Genomic DNA, 21,705 nt, shown 5'->3' on the forward strand with positions numbered 1-21,705 from the left:
CTCAATCAAAATATACTTTTTAAAATATACTAGAATACTCGAAGGGGTAAACAGTAATATATATTTACAATTTCAGTAGTAAAATATTACTTCTTGTATTCGAGAAACTGAAAAATATCATGTTAAGGCAGATAAACGCTGTCTAAAGTGAGAATAACTTTTTTTAATTTAATTATTGACATAAATATATAAAAAGAATCCGAATCGAGAATTTTTCTATATATTACAACCGAATTATATTATGCACATTTTTTTTGTGTTTGCTTAATCTATGTTTAACAACGAGTACCGATGTATGAATATATATTTTAAAATTATATCCAACTTCCAATATTATTATTTTAACTAGCTAGGAATAAATATTTTGTATTCATCGATTGTTTTTTTTTTAATATATTTACCATGGAGGTTGCAAGGATCAAAAATATAGTCCTAAAAATCTAAATGTTTATTTAGGATAGAAACATTAAACTTGTTTATTAATTGTCATAAATCAATTAATAATGTTCATATACACTTATATTGTTTAAAAATATTAATACCAACATTAAGATTTATATATGTAAAGAAACATATTTAGTTTTGTAACCAATTTTTTAAAACGAGCGCTCGTAATTTTTTTTTTTTTTCTATTTAAAATTTCAGAACGTTTTCTGGGGTAGCGTTGTATGCGTTCTCATAGTCTCATAAAAGAGTAACAAATATATTCAGTCATTTACAAGAAACAGCATAAGCTTGACTTTGTTCCTGATTTAAAAGTGCAAATACAATGTACGTGAAAATTTACCGAATAATCTTTAGTGTTTTTCGAAATCAAAATAAACTTTATTCAAGTAGGCTTTTACAGGCACTTTTGCACATTTTACAAAACTATACCAATTGAATATACCACCGGTTCGGAATGTTTCTACCGCGAAGAACCGGCAAGAAATTCAGTAGTTACCCTTTAACATTTAAAGTAAAAAGTTATGTTAGTTATATACAATTGTATACGTATATAATATATCCTGCCTGGAATAACATCGTTTTCTTATTAATATACTTTTTACAAATGAATTGAACTTATGAATACAGACAGTACTAAGTATTACTGTTTAGCGGTATAATATCTGTTGACTGGCTGGTACATACCCAGGCAGGCTTATGACGACCTCCGTGGTCGAGTAGTGTGTACACCGGCTTTCATGGGTACGCCACTCCGAGGTCCCGGGTTCGATTAGTTTTCTATGTTGTCTTGGGTCTGGGTGTTTGTGGTACCGTCGCTACTTCTGATTTACCTTAACAAGTGCTTAATAATAAGTGCTTTAGCTACTTACTAACTATCAGAGTAGTGTATGTGATGTTGTCCAATATTTTTATTTACATATTATTATATTATTGTATAATCCCTAAAACCAAGTAAGCCTACACAAGATAGTTACGGAGCTAGCACCACTTAACTATCATACATTAAGTTGTGTTTAAAAGTTTTCGGTGGTGAAGGAAAACATCGTGAGGAACTCGGTATAATTACGTTAGAACATCTGTAAAGTATATATCAACCAATCGGTATTGGAACAAGGTAGAGAGATGTACAGCCGCAGTGTCACCTACATAGACATACTTGGATAATACAGGCATTAAAAATAAATTATTTTAATTGCCGAACCCAGTATCGCAACGAATGAGACAATAATATTTTCAACATATGTAATTTCATAAACAATTTAGTTATCGATAAATCGTTTACAAATAATTGTTAGTTAATTAAAAAAAAAAAGTTGAAATATATCTACGGTCATCATGGCAACATTTCTTATATACGTTTTACGTAATAATTGATTAAATTAATAAATATTTGATATCGATTTCTTGCACTAATTAATTCGTAATGCACACATTGAAAGTTCGACGTTAATTATAAACTTTAATTAAACTTTGAAAACTAAATTGATCTCGTTTGAATTCGAACTGGCTATCGGTTAAGATGTCCGTCTTATGTGCGCGGTTGTATCTGTTTTGGAGATTGCATCAAACAGACAGACAAAATTCAAAATATCTTATTGTTTAAAATCACAGACTGTTTCACTTCAATTTTATTTATTTGGAAAGGTTTATAGATATAGTCTATTCCAAAGACGACAAAACCCAAATAAACAACATTTGACAGCAAATTGACGCGATATCATTGGCCGAGAGCTTGATTAATCTGTGATATTCACTATGGATTTGCGAAAGAATGGCATTTTAAACGTCGATAATGCTATCGGTACTTTGGAAGTCAATTTAAAGTGGATATAAGTAGTTAAGTGTAATAGTGTTGTATTATAAATAATGATATATTAATCGTAAACTCTTAATAGTGTACAATATAGCTGAGTTATTGGCAAATCGCATGAAATACGTAAATCTTAAGTTTGTTTATCTTTAATCCTTCTTAAGCTATAGTATACGAATAACGCAGTATTAAAAACATAAACATAATCCTTATTGCCTCAACTAGTGAGAGAACGCTGGATTTATCTCGCCCGGAGTATTTTGCAGTGTTCTTGCTAGTGGCACAAGTCATGATTTGTTGATCGGCTATAGTTGACAGTTCTTGCAGTGTAAGATTGGGGGTCAACCAGCATAAATGACCCATAATTCTTTTGCCATTGTGCAATAAGAAAGGTGCGCATTATAACGCAAGTGAGAAGTCTACTTCGGCGTAATTAAAAATACTTTTACATTGGATGTAAATAATTAATTAGCTTATTATTTTTATTAATGCTAATTAATTTACTTGGTGGTAGGGCTTTGTGCAAGCCCTTCGGGGTAGGTACCACTCACTCAACAGATATTCTACCGCCAAAAAGCAATATTCGGTATTGTTGTGTTCCGGTGTAAAGGGTGAGTGAGCCAGTGTAACTACAGGCACAAGGGACATAACAACTTAATTCCAAAGGTTGGTGGCGCATTGGCGATATAAGGAATGATTAATATTTCTTACAGCGCCATTGTCTATGGGTGGTGGTGACCATTAACCATCAAGTGGCCCATATGCTCGTCCGTTAACCTATACCTTAAAAATAATGGTAACTACCCAGGCGGGCTTGCACAAAAACCTAGCACCATGTTAAAATATAGTAAAAAAAAACTTTTAGTAGGTATATATGTAGCTGCGCGCGCATCATAACAAATCAGTCTCATTATTATTTCCTATCACACCAAAAGAAATATAACTTCAAAAATACATTACTTCGGTAAATAATTCAATAAATGGCAGAAAATCCAAATATTCGTCAACCCACATATAAATAACTTGTCAAGTTAAACTCCGACTCCAACTTAAATATTTCCTCTTGGACTATGTGTCAATCTTTACCTTTGCCCAGAAACGAGTTTAAAAAAAAAAAGGTCATATTGACATATCAAACGGGAACGCGGACGGTAGCCATATTGTCCTTAAACAAACTGTTAAAATGGCCGACTTGTCACTTCGGTGGAATCATATTTAAAAACGTATTAAAAAATTGTCTCCCATATAATTTAAAAATCTTCAAATACATCTATAAAAAAATATTCTGCACCAATACAGGGTATGATTAATACATATAATTATTATATATTTATATATATATAAAATATATAAAAAAAAACCAAACCTAAAATGGCGTTTTTTTTTGCTGCTGTGGTGTAATACGTAACGAACCCAACTATGTCTGCCAGTTTCAAATACGACTCCGCTTAAAACTACGGTGAATTTATGTAAAACTTGACTTTTGAGACTAAGTACTAGCAGAACTTAGTCGTAAGTTCTGTTTTGTGGTTTCATAGTATTTTATTTTCCCGCCAAACAGTTTTGCTTCGTGCGGCTATAGTCTAGTTTGAAGGGTGATTACAAAAACAGGCATTGAAGTCTATACGTCTTATAGTACCAGTTATTATGAACGAACCTTAGATTAGTGTACAGCGGCGGCCTTACCCATTGCGAGGCTCCGGGCGGTAGGTCTTTGCGAGGCCCCCTGTCCTCGGTGAAAAGTATGTATGTGATTCGAAAGTAGGTCTGGTTGTTTGGTTTAGGTATTTGTTATGTTTGACGAGAGATAATAAAGTTATACAAATAATGTACTTTTAAAATATTTTACATCGAAAGAATTACAAAATTAACAAATAAAGAAATTATAATTTTTTAAATTGATTTTTTTGGCGTATTCCTTAGACTAAAATCTTTAAATGAAGCATGGGCCGAGAACTATGCGATTAAAAAACCGATCTTCAAGTCTTTCGAGGCGCGATATATTATGTTCTGAATTAATTAATTAGTTAACTAAATTTATTTTAATTTATTGTTATTTTATAAACTTAATAAATAATTAGGGATCAAAAACAAAAGTTTTAAATAAAAAAACTATTTTATTTTTTCTTTAATTTTGCTTAGGTCTTTGCGCGAGGCCCTTGCAAGAGCGGGGCCCCGGGCGATTGCCCCGTTAGCCACCCCCTAAGGCCGCCGCTGTTAGTATATCTAGATACGAGACAATGAACTAAAACAAAATAGCCAACTTTATTGTCGTGGTGTGCGTGAGTAACTGTCACTCGCCGAATTTTATACTAAGAACTTTACTAGTGTGCGTGTATTTCGGCGCGGTCTCAGCTTTGACAGTCTATTTAGACATAAAAATATAATCAAAGGATTAATTTGTCATCTTCTGTGCTTGTCTGCTATCTTAAAATAAAAAAAAGCATGTATTGAGGTTACCTACTTCTATAAAAAAAATTGTAAGGTGACAAAATCAAAATATACTCTATTCAAGTAGGCTTTTACGGGCAATAGTGAAGCTACCACCGTTTCGGAATGTAGATTCTACCGAGAAGAACCAGCAACAAAAGCAGTTATTACTCTTTTTCATCATTTAAAATACAAAGTTATGATAGGTAGAAGTGGGGGTTTGAAGTGTGTGTTTGGGGGGGGGGGATTATGTAGGGCTTTCCGGTGTTCAAATACGCCCGGTATACCGGAATACCCACTAATAAGCGAGCGGTGCCCTCGCCGTTTCTTCGGCGGTCGCCACGGGAACGCTTTCGCATGCTACCACGCAAGCGAAATTAAAAATACTAGTTCTAGATCGCTCAGGCATCGGCGTTCGATGTTTCGTAACTGTTTTATTTGCTTTTTCTTCTAAAGTTTTTATCGATTGCAACATTAGATACATAATCAAAAAACCCACAAATTAAAGGAGAAAAACGTACGGAACTGTCGTTGCCTTATTTTTTCGATATAGTGTATAGTAGAAAATTCATTTTATGATTTACAATGAACATATGTTTTTAAAATGTTAAATAATTATATTATTTTGTATATTACACGCTTTATTGCCTATAATGACAGGAAGGTTGGTTCGTTTCGCCCAGATGATCGGAATTTTGTTTCAACGGAGAAATGCAGCAAGCATTCTTGCCACCATTTCACGCGTTCATGATTTGTACAATAACTAATTTTAATTTTTATACGTATACAATAAAGGCTTTAATGTTAATAATTATTACTTAAATATTCATGATTTTGTTAATACATTATAAAACAATTTTAATAAATATCGTAGTTACAAAAAAAAATGGCTAACTTAAAAATTCAAACAATATTTTGTGAAAGTATTCGAACGTGGCTTATATTTTTTTTTAGTCAATTATATATCTATCTCTTTCCCTCGCTACGTGATGAAATAATGTGTATCCCGGGTAATTAAAAATTGTGGAATACGGTGTAAAATTCGGCACGGTATATATTGTCATCTAATGGCCGATCCGTGACTACCCGAGAGCTAGGGCTGCAATAAAAACAAATATCCATCTAAACGAAACAAATAAAACGGAAAAAATTTGAAAAAGCACCGCCATGTTGCTGCGCGCGCACGTCGCACCAAATCTTTATAGATCGTTTTCGTGCGTGACATTTCCGACATTTTTTCGAATTCGGGTTTAAAATTTTTCGAACGAATTACGATTATTGATCTCTTTATGTTTTTTTTTTTTTCAAATTTATTTTATGCACATGCCACGATGCACTTTATGATGCCATAAAAAAGTGCTGTTTGATAGTAAATAACCCTTCTCTTCCTTCCCTACTGCAAATAGCCTATTTTTTTTTAAAATGTGTATGTTGTGCTTGACTGTGAAGGAAAACTTCATGAGTTAAACTTTTTCTGGCGGATGTACGGCCACATGTGTATGCTCTAATCCGCACTGGAGCAGCGTGGTTGAATTAACTCCAAGCCGTTATTACAAAATTAAAAGATAATTGTATTTAATTATCATATCTATGCATTGAGTTGGTAATTAAAGTTTCTTACGATTCTTCATTCTTAATTCGTATCTATGATAAAATTCCGCAGATATTTTGAACTTTGCCGATTCATAAATTCAAATAATTTATAAAAAAAAAAAAAATGGTAAAGAAGGCATATTATTCGATACAAGATTATATAGATGATAAAAAAGCGTCGAGTTAATGCTTGTTGACTTCCAGGCGGGAAACATAACATACATATATAATTGTATTTAACTAACATGACTGTATTTTTTAATGTTGAAAAAGAGTAACTACTGAGTTTCTTGTCGGTTCTTCTCGGTAGAATCTACATTCCGAACCGATTGAAGCTTTACATATAATTCAATACATCAACATAACGAATCAATACGTTTATGTTTTCTAATTTAGTAATAAGCGATATATTTTCAATAGGCAGGCAGGCTGGCGTAATGTAATTCTTACACTAGCTTACATCCGGAACAAAAGAATACTAAGTATTGCTTGAAGAATACCTCATGAGTGGTACCACCAAGTTAATTGAAAATAGTGTAATAGTTACGTACATGAGTTTTTCGTTAACAACGTCGACGGATTGTAATTCAACGTTTAACAATAAATTAATACTAAACGCGTTAGCTGTGTAAACAATGTTAGGCTATTAGAACTTAGGTTCCGTTTACACTGTGTGCAAAAACGAAATACGTTTCAGAATATAATAAAACATCTTTACATGGACATGTTATGAATAACATGACCGTCACGATATGCCTGTTACGAAATCAAAATCAAGAACTTAATTTAAAGCTAATACCGGTTCTGAACATATCCAGAAGAACCAGCAAGAAACTCAGTAGTTAAAAATACAAATTCAACAAAGTTTCAACATTTAAAAATACAAATTCATGTTAGTTAAATACAATTATATATGTACAAATGTACATTGTACATATGTAATACACACTTATAACACAAGTCTAAGGATACTTTTTTCCGATTCGAAAAAAAATAATTATCTTTAAGTAGCCCTTTAATCGAGAAAGGGTCTGGACCGTAATCTATACAACTAGACGTCCAGAGCGCAGAGCTCAGACAACGCCTGGTACGCACTGGAATAACCACTAAAATATCAGCGGTATCCACTCCTCTTCGGGGAGGCATTACTGTTGCGCGTGCTACCGTGACGCCACCGGTTGGTCCCCTGGCCGTCGAAGAAAATTAAGATAAACAAATATATGTATTAAATGCGATTTGCTAATAACTCAGCTATATTGGGCACTACTAAGAGTTTATGATTAATATATCTTTGTTTATAGCAACACTGAACTACTTATATAATTTGCTGTCAATCGTTGTATACTTGGCTTTGGTCCTCTTGTAATTTAAGTAAACGATAAGATAAATATTAAGATCTCTTTAAGGGCATTAAATTGGGGATGTTTAATAATAAATGAATATTGGACAACATCACATACATTACTCTGATCCCAATGTGTTATGGAAAATCAGACGTAACGACGGTACCACAAACACCCAGACCCAAAGCAATATAGAAAACTAATGAACTTTTTCTACATCGACTCGACCGGGAAACGAACTACACGATATAGTTACGCGCTAAACCGCCAATTAAATGTCAAGTCGATCGAAATAGACAACTTTACACCTTATCCTTTATATTACAGAGTTTATTTTATTTTATATTTAATTTTCGAAAGTGTACTATAGTTGTCAAAAGTAAAGGTAATATATTTATAATAATAAATAAATCTTTGACGTTTGTTTGCTGTGGCCCCCCTTAAAAGAGGAGAACAAATTTATGTTAGCCATAAATAATTATGTTATTTTTAATGATAAGGAGAGTGAGCGGGCAAATGCGCCACCTGATGGGAAGTGGTCAGCGTCGCCAATGCGCCTCCAACCTTGGGAGCTAAGATGTTACACCCTTGCGCCTGTAGTTACACTGGCCCACTCACCCTTCAAACCAGAGCACAACAATACTGAGTTCTGCTGTTTCGTAGAGTATATGATGAGTGGCTCCCTGGGTGATCTGGGCTTTCACAAAACTCTGTCTAAAATACCCTAAGTAGAATTAATTATAATTGATTATTTGAATGCGAGAGCCGAGACGGCCCAGTGGTTAGAACGCGTGCATCTTAACCGATGATTTCGGGTTCAAGCCCAGGCAGGCACCACTGAATTTTCATGTGCTTAATTCGTGTTTATATTTCATCTCGTGCTCGGCATTGAAGGAAAACTTCGAGAGGAAACCGACATGTGTCTAATTTCAACGAAATTCTGCCACACGTGTATTCCACCAACCCGCATTGGAGCGTAGTGGAATATGCTTGAAACCTTCTCCTCAAAAGAGGACGCCTTAGCCCAGCAGTGGGAAATTTACAGGCTGCTAATGTAACATATGTAAAAAATTTCCATGTGATTACTCTTCTATCTAAAGTCGAAATATATTCTAAAATAAATTTTATTATTAGGCAGATGTAACTGTGAACGCCGCCCAAGATTGTGGCTCGCGAGACGTGCCCGAACCCAGAAACTATTTACCTTGTAAGCACGTACTACGATTAATTTTACATTGTTGCTTGATGACACACGATATACATTGTAAGAACGTATAGTTTGTTACAAGAGAATTGTTAAATATACCATGTTGCAATGATTTAAGGTATGTTTGTTTTCAGAGCCATCTCAGGTTATGCTGGGGCCCTTGGGCTCGCATGAATTTGGGGCCCCTTTTCTAATTCAAAAAATCAAAATATACTTTATTCAAGTGGGCTTGTACAAGCACTTTTGAATCGTCATTTAACAAACTATTTAAATTAAAGCTACCACCGGTTCGGAATGTAGATTCTACCGAGAAGAACCGGCAAGAAACTCAGTAGTTACTCTTTTTCAATATCTAAGAAAACAGTCATTAAATAACTAGCAAAATATTTAACAAAATAACAATGAAACGATTGATTTTTAATTTTGAAATTTCTTCTACCGTGTACAAATAATTTGCTTAAACCAGGCATTTTGTTTAGTTTCAAATAAACGGTGCAGTAATTTTAGTAGATTCTTAAGAATCTGATCGGTGGTACGATCTTATGACACGTCTATAGCTTTCAACTTTCAATATCGAGTGACTATCGACATCTATCAACATGTTAGTTATTTCTTACAAATATGACAATTTTGGAAATATACATAGCAGTCAAAGTGTGAGAGTAATTGTTGGTTCCTCGGGGCCCTCTGGATGGGGGGCCTGGGCACGTGCCCCGTGTGCCCTTATAGTAAAGACGGTAATGTTTGTTTTAAGACGAGCACCGTCGTTGACGAGGCGTCGCGGCGAATTGACTTCGGAACTTTGGGCTCATAGTTTTCTTTGTTATTTTACTAAAAACGTAAAGCTGATTCCTTGAACTTAAATACTATAATTTTTCAATGAATTCTTATTCTATAGCAATAAAAAATGAGTTCTAAAGTGGTCACACTTAACTCATTTTTTATTGTCTGTCTATAAGTCTGAAATAGATGATTCTAGTGAGTTTGCTTTTTTTCTATCGTACAACGTTACTCCGAGTGTGTATAGATTACCTTAAAAGCTCATGTAAAATCTAATTATTGCTACTTTGTATCAACGCAGTTAATTGTATGTTTGGGTGAACACAATCCACGCACCTTAAGCGCAAATATTATTAGCAAAATCTGAATCAAAAATTTATAATTAAAAATAAAAATCAATGTATATTTTATTTAGTGGTAGGGCTTACAACTGCCCCCCCCCCCCCCCTGTCCGGGTAGGTACCACCGACTCATCCCATATTGTACTATACACCAATACTTAGTATCATTGTGTTTCGGATTGAAGGGTGAGTAAGCCAGTGTAACATGTACAAGGACCATCTTGGATTTCAAGGTTGATCATTCATATTTTTTTCACATCACATACTCTGATCCCAATGTAAGTAGCTAAAGCACTTGTGTTATGGAAAATCAGAAGTAACGACGGTTCCACAAACACCCACACCCAAGAAAACATAGAAAACTAATTAACTTTTTCCACAACGACTCGGCCGGGAATCGGAACCGGGACCTCGGAGAGGCGTAACCATGAAAACCGTTGTACACACTACTCGACCACGGAGGTCAAACTCATTGGTTATACTTTTCACAGCGTCATTGTCTATGGTAACGAACTTGATAAATTACGACCTGTTATGAACTAGACTAACTTCTAGACCAACGAGACCGATTATTAACGATTGCTTGGAGAAATAAATCGTTCAAAGTCAGCTCCCCAAACACCAGATGTTCCTCGCAGAGATTAACGAGACCCCAACGCATATAATTCTTATTTCCTAAACACGATAATCTTGTGAAAGCAGCCGAACACGACGCCTCACAAAAAGATTGTGATGTAGTCATTCTTCCTGTATTTTTACACCTTTCGCGAGATATTTTATCTACTAATGTCAGCTGAGAGATTCGCTAATTTTGAACGGCGAAACTGTATTTGCGTAATAATATTGCGTTAAAAGCTCATGTAATAAAAAAAAACATTAATAAGGCATATTACTCAAAACAAGATTATAATATTTATAAAAAAGCATGGACTTAGTTTTTTTACATACATTAGCAGTCTGTAAATTTCCCACTACTGGACTAAGGCCTCCTCTTCCTTTGAGGAGATGGTTTGAAGCATATTCTACCACGCTGCTTTAATGCGGGTTGGTGGAATACACATGTGCCAGAATTTCGTTGATATTAGACACATGCAGGTTTCCTCACGATGTTTTTCGAGCACGAGATGAAATATAAACACAAATTAAGCTCATGGAAATTCAGTGGTGCCGGCCTGGGTTTGAGCCCGAAATCATCGGTTAAAATGCACGCGTTCTAACCACTGGGCCATCTCGGCTGTCATGGACTTAACATTTGTTGAGTTTTAGGCAGGAAAATTTAAATTTAAATATACTGTGCATTTGTGTAATTAAAACGTATTATAAATAAAGAAATAAATACGTTAAAGGCTTTAGCGTACAATGATACATGATAATTTTTTTTTTTTATATAGGTCATAAATTTTAGCGCAAGAAATAATTTTTCCAGCATTCAATGAAAATAAATTATTTTACAATTTTGATATTTATTTATAAATATTTCATAGTGAAATAGTTTATGATGCTGAATAATTAAAAAATAAAAAAACCTATCCCGCCGCCATTGTTAAAAATATTTCCCGCGCTTAACAAAGACACCCGAGTTCCCGCCAATTTAGGCCTGTCACTTGAAGTCATAAAGTGTAAAAAAAAATTTTTAAACATTTGAGTTGTATTATCTTAGCGTCAATTTTTATTATTGTTGTTGACAAGTCGTCTTTAATTGTCGAATTTGACACGGTTATGAGAAAAAGTTGAGCCTGAGAAAATTACTTTCAGACATATTCTCTTTTTTTTTGGGTTAGGTGTAGTGTAAATAGGCAAAGGCAAAACTGCTTTCATCTAGAATTTGTTCAATTTAATCTGTGGTTTTAGAAACATCTATGTAAAGTTAATTTTCTAATTAACCGATGTTGCGGGTATTACTTTAAAATACGTTTAATAATTTTTCTGATTCTTGACAAATATATTTTTAACTTTATATAGTCTGTATTTTTAAGTTAATAAAACTATTCAATACAAAAACCTCTAAAAATCAAAATACACTTTTGAATCGACATTTTATAATTTATTTACTAAACAGATGATCTTTGACAAAAATCATCTGTTCGCAAGTCGATTCTACCGAGAATACTTGGTGGTAGGGTTTTTTTGCAAGCCTATCGGAGTAGGTACCACTTATTTTAGCAAACAACCATACTTATACTTAGTATCTAGAAAAGTGAACAAGCCAGTGTAACTATAAACACAAGAAAAATAACATTTCAGTTCAAGATTGCGACGTATTGGCGATGTAAGGAATGGCTAATATACTTACGCTGCCCACGTTTATGGGATGTGGTGACCACTTACCATCAGGTATCATTTACCCCTTCGTCTACTTGTGCTATAAAAAAAAACGACAAGAAACTTTTCAAAACGAATTTATTTTCATGCAAATAATTAAACTCAAAATAAAAAGAACCGGTCTCTCGAGTCGAAGATTTAAACGAACCAATCAATAAACAACGAATTCCATATTCCATTCATTTCATTCATAAAATTGTAATGTATTCAAAAATATCCCTCCGAAGTTCTCACGCCCAACGCAAATTACAGACTGATTACGCACTAACTCGTGAATGACGCTACAGGTGTCTACTACGTTTGCGAAAAAAAAAAAAAAACAAACAAAACAGTAAAACCTCCTTCGGACACGTGCGTCCGTCTTTGCGGAGACAATAGTATTATGACAGATAAAAAAAAAACAATACATATTGACTTTGGCGCGAAAAATTGACACGTTACTCGTTCCCACGTAAACCTTTTTTTTTGTTACTTAATTAGTGATCCCGCTCGTATTTTCCTGATTTAGACTTTATTGTCTGTGTAGTAACGATTAGAATAGCTTGTGTCATAATGGAATGAGATTAGATTTACCAAATTGTAAAACCATAATCTCTTTCAGGTGATAAATTGTTACCCAATTACTTAAGACTCTAAAATCTTTTTTTAACTTAATTTTTTAAAGAAAGTAAAAGTAGAAACATATTTATGAATATACACAAACAATGCAAATTACTAAACACGCATATAAAAAAAAACACTACCACAAAACGATCAGCGCTTTTTATAAATATTATTTTAGTACATATTAACGTAAGCGCCATGAAATTCCCGGCGCTTACGACGTTTTGGCGTGAAAACTGTTCTATATAAGCGATCTAGCGCTGATGTTTTGATAGTTTGATTAGATGTAATTAAGATTTATCGCTGCAGCGAATTTTAGTTCTAATTTCATTTAAAAAGGCGACTAAATGCCCTTGTTTTATTTAATAGGTTATTTAAATTAATTATATAAACTTACAAAATATTTAAAGGTACGGAATTCGTTATAAATTGAATGGCAACATTAAATATAACAACACTTTTGGTACAAAATTTATTTAAATTAATTATATAAACTTACAAAATATTTAAAGGTACGGAATTCGTTATAAATTGAATGGCAACATTAAATATAACAACACTTTTGGTACAAAAGTCGAATCGAAATTCAATTGATAAATTCTCATTTATATAAGCGCAAAATATTATGTACGTACTTATGTATTTTTTATTGTTTTGATAATATTAATACAATTATAAATGTAAAACGAAGTTGTCTATGACAATTTAAACGGTGGTTTTAATTACTGGCACGTAAATACCATAACTGTGGTGATTTAGGTACCACCCACCAGATAACAAAATATTGCGCAACGCAAAATATTACGTAAAAAATTGAGATGAAGCTCAACACAGACAGATGCCGGTTACAACGTATATATTTTTAAGTATCTTTTCTAATACCCCTTAAAATAATGCGACGTTCAGACCACCGGGACTCAACCCCGGATCCGGGCTTAGCGCACGTGTGGAGTTTTTGTTTAATAGCTTAACTAATACTTATCTAATTTGAAATATTGCTGCGTAAATCTTACAGTGCCATTCGTTTACGCTTAAGGATAAACTAACATACATATAGCTTATTCCAATGGAAGTAGGAAAAAAGATAAACAAACCTTAGATTTACGTATTTCATGCGATTCGCTAATAACTCAGCTATATTGTGCACTGCTATGAGTTTATGATTAATGTATCTTTATTTATAATACAACACTGTTACACTTAAATATTTATTTCCCCTTTAATTTTACTTCCAAGTTTCGTCGACGTTCAAATTTCGTTCAAAAGTCGCCATTTGTTCGCAAATCCATAGTAAATATCATAGATTAATCAAGCTCTCGACCAATGATATCGCGTGGATTTGCTGTCAAATGTTGTTTATTTGGCTTTTTCTCCTGTTATGATTGGAGTAGAGTATATTAAATATTGGCGTAATTATCTCAACGGTAGACGGGCCTGGGTGTGAAATCTACCAACATACGATTCAGCTAGGTCAAATTTGGATCGGGATCGTATCAAAACTGTCATACCTAAGAAGAGAGATCTCCGTCACTATAATAGATCCGATTCAAATCAAATCACACGAAATGTACTTTATTCAAGTGAACTTTAAAATAAAGCATTTTTGAATCGATAATATTTCAAATCTACCACCCTTTCGGAAAACAAATATTGACTAGATCACTAGAGAATTAGCTTAGAATTCAATGTTTTTTAATTGTAATAAATTGATATTATTTATAAAAAAAATATATGTATCATTTCAACCATGGAATGATGACAAAAAGTATCTCTATATTGCAACTCTAAAACCTACGGCATTTCGTTTTAAATGTATCTTTTGGCGCGAATCGCGAGCATGACAGACTCGTCCGACGTGACGGCAAACGTCATGACGTCACGCTCTACCGTCCTGTGTGTGTTTTTATGTATTCAGTATGTATGTATTTTTTTAGTATCATACATATATGCTAAAAGTATAAAATAAATTATTAGACTTGTAGCTGAAGTGAGTACACTAAAAAGAAAGTGGAAAACATTTTTTTTTTAAATGCATAGTCTTCGGCAATTACATCTTTAATTATATATAATCATAATATTATAAAATATGTTTGAATATAGGGGGTAATCTCTAAAACCTGTTCCAAATCTTTTTTTTTTTAACTGGTAATAATTTATATTACTTGTGAGTGCTATAAATAATTATATTTTCTATATCAATAAATTACATCTGTACGAAGCCAGGGCAGGTTGCTAGTGAAGTATATTTAAATTCGTCATAATCAATACAGATACAAGAAATTGTTTTATACTATTATTATTCGCGCCAAACAATTTTTTTAACACATTATAACACAATACAAATCAAATAAACTCTATACAAATTGACCGCAAACAAAAAGCCATCAATGGATTCATATTTCGAATTGTCACTTTTTCCGCGTTTCAAATGGCACTGGCCTCTTCACATTCAGCCAAGATGGCTGATATGCAAATGTACGTTTTATTGATTTCCTTTTGAACTGTTACAACTTATTGAACATGGTCGCGCATAATGTTGCCACATTATAAACAGCTGTTTATGTGAGATAGACGCGTGGAGATGTTGGCTGATTATAATCAACGTCGGTCATTCGTTACACGATGTTCGAATTACATAATCGTTTTATGAAACTTTATATCCAAATATACATATATTTGTTGATATATTAATTTATTGAAAACTAGCTGTGCCCGCGACTTCGTGCGCGTTGTTTGAATTTATGTTACTTGGATATTGTAGCGTGATTTTATTTTTATTCTATATATAATTCTAAAATAAAAGTAGCCCAAGTTACACCTTATTACATCCGCTATCTGCAAGTCCCGTCGAAATCGGTCCAGTCGTTCCAGAGATAAGCCGGAACAAACAAACAGACAGACAAAAATTGTAAAAAATGTTATTTAGGTATATGTACCGTGTATACATACATATACATTTAGTAAAAATGGGCTATTTTAATATTACAAACAGACACTCCAATTTTATTATATGTATAGATAAATAAGTTAACTGGTAGAATGTCAGTATGTTAACCATCGTTGTACCTTGGGAACTAAGTTACCCCTTGTGCCTGTTACACTGACTCACTCCACCTTCAACGTCGAACTCAATAATACTAAGTATTGCTGTCTGTCTGTCCACCTGTATTAATAGAACGTCCTTTTGAATAAGCAATGGATTGACGTCATTTTTGAGAGATTTACTTTTTATAAGGTCATCGGTATTCCAGGCCGATTGATGATGGTACGTGGTCACCGCCCATACACATTGGTACCGTTTTTAATTTTAACATCCATCTATCTCGGGAACTACAGGCGTTACACTGGCTCACTCACCTTTTAAACCAATTATGGTAGTACGGTGGTAGAATAAATGATGAGTTGGTGGTAGTACCCAGACGGGTTTGCACAAAGCCCTAACTCTAAGTCAATTGAAAAAAAAATTAGCTATCCCGACCCAAGATTTAAACCCTGGACCGCGCGATCTGCAACCTTAACCACTCGCCACTGAACCAACGAGGCATTTACACAATCTCAGCCCTTATCTCGTCAACCGTTATGTAATATTATCAGTTGTCAATGCAGAGATGTCAAATCTATACGGGCCCTTTATTCAATGGAGCCATTGTACCTGTCGAACTTTTTTTTTTCGGAAACGGACATTAGGAAGGAAGGTGTTCCCAGTCAGTAACTATTTGAACCTGTTCGCGTAAGGTGCAATTTTTTTTTTTAATTTAACGTCATCGAAAATTTTCGTGTTTTTTTTTATAATGAAATATCCGTGTAAGAAAGTGTTGAATAAATATACAACAGAGTTCGATATGGATTCACGTAAGTTTTATTTTAATAATATTTTTATTAACAACAAAAAAATTAAGTGGATGTTTGCAGATATTCCTTTGACAAAATTATGTTTGAAAAAAAAAAGCGTGACTGAAATTCACACATGATATTTAATAGACGCATTTTCGTTGCATCAACTTTCAAATCTGGACATTTAAAAAAAAATATCAGCAAAAAAAAAAGACAAAATCAAATACAGAATAGTTCAACTATAAATACAATCCGTCAATCCGAAAGCCACGAATCAGAGCCATCAAAATACCGTTCCAATTTGATTACCGAATTGAAATCAAAATTCCTACTCACGACACACAATTGTAATGGAGGCCATATGTTATGTTTGTATCGTATGGTTTTAGCCGATAGGGGAATTGGTATTCCTGTAAGCCGACGAGGTAATTTATAAGTATTACCGTGCATAATTCATACGCTGTTGTTTTCCCGCCAAGTTATGTTTTTCCAGAGCACTTCTTCCGTATAAATATGTATGACCGAGCGTTAGCGCGGGAATGCATAATTTTTTTTTTTAATTTAATGACTGACGGAGGTCGTGTCTTGAAAATGTTAATTTATAAAAAAAAATTAACATAAAATTGCTCGTTAAAATGTAATGTAATTTTGATTGTTTATTGTAATGATATTAATAATTTTAAATGTAAAACGATGTTGTGTATGACAATTTATTAAAAAAATATAAAATAAATAAAGCTTAAAAAATTTAACCGAATTTTTGTAGAACGATTTTGTTAATTATTGGCACGTAAATACCATAATTTTGATGGTTTAGGTACCACCCACCAGATACCAGAACAAATAATACTTACTACATTAAATACCTACATAATAATAATAATTACTACATAAGTATATTTACATCTTTTAACTAAATATGAACGTGTATATTTTTTTTTATTTTACTAATTCTTTTAGACCAAGGTTTCGTTTAGTACTATTAAAAAAAAACTCCTTTTATCTACAAATAACTATCCTAGTTACAATTAATAAAGAAGATATATTAAAGCTAATATTAAGTTAAGTATTAAGTTTTCATGGGTACACCCCTCCGAGGTCTTGGGTTCGATTCCCGGCCGAGTCGATGTAGAAAAAGTTCATTAGTTTTCTATGTTGTCTTGGGTCTGGGTGCTTGTGTCGTTACGTCTGATTTTCTATAACACAAGTGCTTTAGCTACTTACATTGGGATCGGAGTAACGTATGTGATGTTGTCCAATATTTATTTATTTATTATTTATATAAAGTAACACTTAAATACATATATTTCAACAGCTTGCCGCAAAGAGAACAGGCCGCATTCTCTAAACGCGGCGATCATGAAGGAGAAAAGTAAGAACGCCGCCAGGTCGAGGAGAGAAAAGGAAAATGCCGAATTCCTCGAACTAGCCAAACTCCTCCCCTTGCCATCCGCAATCACGTCACAGCTGGACAAAGCATCCGTCATCAGACTGACAACGAGCTATCTAAAAATGAGACAGGTCTTTCCAGATGGTTAGTATACATTTTTTAATATTTGTATTCTGTAAGTCCAAAATTTTGTCGATCCAAAAGTTGATTTTTGTAGAAAATAAGATACTCGTAGTCAAGAACGTTTAACGTTTCCTATTCTAGACACGGGTCTACAATTCTCCACTAATAACTTGTTAGTAAGTTGCATACAAATGAAATTAAAAGCCTGTAAATGTTTAACCGCTGGGCTAAGGCATCCTCTATTTGATCTCCATTCTGTTTACACCATTAAAGATTCATCACATTGAATGTTACTCATATTAGTTGTTGATCTTAAGTGCTTAGTAATAAGGGGATGGTGTAACTTTTTCAATAAATGAATCGTCGCGAGAAGAAGGTTTGCTTATTCCGGCCGATGTTTTCCTTTACCGCATAACACCAGATAATATAAATACAAGAGGATAGGAAAATAGGTGCTTCTAATTGTAAAAGAATTCGTCAAGACTTGGTAATCTATCAGATTTGCTTCTCTTCTCATTTCACATATATCCCCCAGGCTTAGGAGACGCGTGGGGCGCTGCACCACCGCCACCTCAACCGCGTGAGCTCTCAATCCGAGAACTGGGCTCACATCTCTTGCAGACGCTGGATGGATTCATATTCGTAGTGGCACCAGACGGCAAGATTATGTACATCAGTGAAACCGCCTCAGTACACCTTGGTTTGAGTCAGGTTTGTACTTTAAAACCTTTACAATTCCATTCTTAATTTACCAGAACATCTGAACATCGAAAAGTTTTGGCAGTTTGTGCGACCTTAATCAAAAGCTAATAAATAAAACATTACATACATTTTTGGAAAGGAAATCATTTACGAAAACGCGAAGAAAAAGAGCTCCACATTATTGATAGCAAAATTGAAAACTAACGCTTTAACGTTTTGGAAAACAAAATACCTGAAAAGAACCGTTGAAAGAAACTCAGCGGTTTTCCAACCGTAACAAAGTCAGGACATATCATTTAATTCCCAAGGTGTGCCATAGTCTCCTTCTGCACACAAAGTTTCGTTGACTTTTTTTTTTTAATAAGCACTGTTTGTACGCTTTGCTGAATGTATATATCTGACCTCCGTGGTCGAGTAGTATGTACGCCGGTTTTCTGGCCGAGACGATGTAGAAAAAAGTTCATTAGTTTTCTATGTTGTTTTGAGTCTGGGTGTTTGTGGTACCGTCGTTACATCTGATTTTCCATAAGACAAGTGCTTTAGCTACTTACATTGGGATCAGAGTAATGTATGTGATTTTGTCGAATATTTATTTATTTTATTTATAAGGTGTCTTAAATACATATTCACCTAGAGTATCTTTCTCAGGTGGAGTTAACTGGTAACTCAATATACGAATACATCCACCAAGCTGATCATGAAGAGATGAACGCAGTACTCAGCTTACAGCATGCCCATTCATATATTGGACCGCCTTCGATCGGGTAAGTTTTAACAATATATATATATATATATATTTATGGCATTGCTTGCCGGACGAGCATATGGGCCACCTGATGGTAAGTGGTCACCACCGCCCATAGACAAAGGCGCTGTAAGAAATATTAACCATTCCTTACATCACCTTTGCGCCACCAACCTCGGGAACTAAGATGTTATGTCCCTTGCGCCTGTGATTACACTGGCTCACTCACCCTTCTAACCGAAACACAACAATACAGAGTACTGTTATTTGACGGTAGAATATCTGATGAGTGGGTGGTACCTACCCAGACGGGCTTGCACAAAGCCCTACCACCAAGTGTTATGTATGTGATATTGTCCAATATTTATTTATATATAATATATTCTGAAACAGATACCCGGTGGGAGGGACGTGGAGTCCGAACGTGGACATCGAGTGCGAACGGGCCTTCTTCATCCGTATGAAATGCGTCCTCGCGAAGAGAAACGCCGGCCTTACCACCTCTGGGTATAAGGTAAGTTTCAACATCACCTAACTAGTTTTAGGGGTTGGTCGTCAGGCATTATTCACACAATATCTTTATAAATTAAAGCCTATGTGTTATTCTGATGTATAACCTATATTATTGTAAAGTTTCATTAAAATCCATTCAGTAGTTTTTGCGTGAAAGACCAACAAACATACATAACTTTCGCCTTTATAATAGCCCTTTTATACATTACACGTCACGGATTAGCACTTTTTTATGATATCGGTAGGCGGACGAACAAATGGCCCACTTGATGATAAGTGGTCACCGCCCATTGACAATGGTGTCTGTAAGAAATATTAACCATTACACCACCAACTTTAGGAGCGAGTTATATCTCTTGCGCCTGTAGTTACACTGACTCACTCACCCTTCAACAATACTGAGTACTGCTGTTTGGCGGTAGAATACCTGTTGAGTGGCTTGTACCTACCAAGACGGGCTTGCACAAAGCCCTACCACCAAGTACGTGTTAAATAAGGGTTATTATAGCAAGTTTATACTGTTATATATACAATTCTAATGGTTTACACGGCGCGCCAGTAAAGCGGCACCTCGTCGTCATGATATTAATTAATTCGTCCTTTTGCCATCTCTTATAAATACCTTATTTACAGCAAACCAGACAGACAGACAAACGAGACGAATTTTCGACTTTGTTTTTTTTTTATTTAGTGATGCGATTATTTTTTTATCGTTACATTTGTAGCTCAGGCATGTTGTCCGCGACTTTGGTATTTATCTTTAAGTAACTAAACCTGAGAGTTGAGATGGCCCAGTGGTTAGAACACGTGCATCTTAACTGATGATTTCGGGTTCAAATCCAGGCAAGCACCACTGGATTTTCATGTGCTTAATTTGTGTAAGTATATAATACATCTCGTGCTCAGTGGTGAAGGAAAACATCGTGAGAAAACCTTCATGTGTCTAATTTCAGCGAAATTCTGACACATGTGTATTCCATCAACCCGCATTGGAGCAACGTGGTGGAATATGCTCCAAACCTTCTCCTCAAAGGGAGAGGAGGCCTTAGCCCAGCAGTGGGAAATTTATAGGCTGCTAATGTAAAAAATGTAAAAATCTGAACCTGCGGCTTTATTTTAAATATGATGGTAATATTAAAAAAGTAGCCTATGTCCTCTTTCAGGACTCAAACTATCGCCATACCAAAATTCATCTAAATCGGTGCAGCTGTTTAGACGTAATGAGGTAACAGACAGAGTTACTTTCGCATTCAAAGTATTAGTATACATTGGTTATTTGTTTAAATTTCGGTGCCTATATATTAGTGATTTACATCGAATAATATGTATATATATGTCACCGTGAGATTACAAAAAATCGTTAGATTACAATCTGACGTGAAATATTGTGAACTGTGAATTATGATTTTAAATATGATTCGATTACAATATAGCGATAAATAATGCGTTAAATTGCAATCACATTTCACGGTTCACAAAATATTTCGTTTCAATTTACAATCTGACGAGATAGATTGTAATC

At 34.3% G+C, this 21,705-nt stretch overlaps 1 protein-coding gene across 3 annotated transcripts in view; it reads left to right on the forward strand.

The window, feature by feature from the left end:
* Positions 1-21,705, forward strand: part of LOC125074600 (single-minded homolog 1) — a 59,843-nt gene that overhangs the window by 21,453 nt on the left and 16,685 nt on the right. For all 3 annotated transcript variants that reach the window (XM_047685956.1, XM_047685955.1, XM_047685957.1), the window contains exons 2-5: positions 18,026-18,244; positions 18,759-18,934; positions 19,574-19,689; positions 20,064-20,184. In XM_047685956.1, coding sequence (XP_047541912.1) covers positions 18,070-18,244; positions 18,759-18,934; positions 19,574-19,689; positions 20,064-20,184 — 588 coding nt within the window. In that variant the 5' untranslated portion in view covers positions 18,026-18,069. The remainder of the gene's footprint in view (positions 1-18,025; positions 18,245-18,758; positions 18,935-19,573; positions 19,690-20,063; positions 20,185-21,705) is intronic.

The sequence above is a fragment of the Vanessa atalanta genome, chromosome 28 (genome assembly GCF_905147765.1).
Source record: "Vanessa atalanta chromosome 28, ilVanAtal1.2, whole genome shotgun sequence".
Taxonomy (NCBI): Eukaryota; Metazoa; Arthropoda; class Insecta; order Lepidoptera; family Nymphalidae; genus Vanessa; species Vanessa atalanta.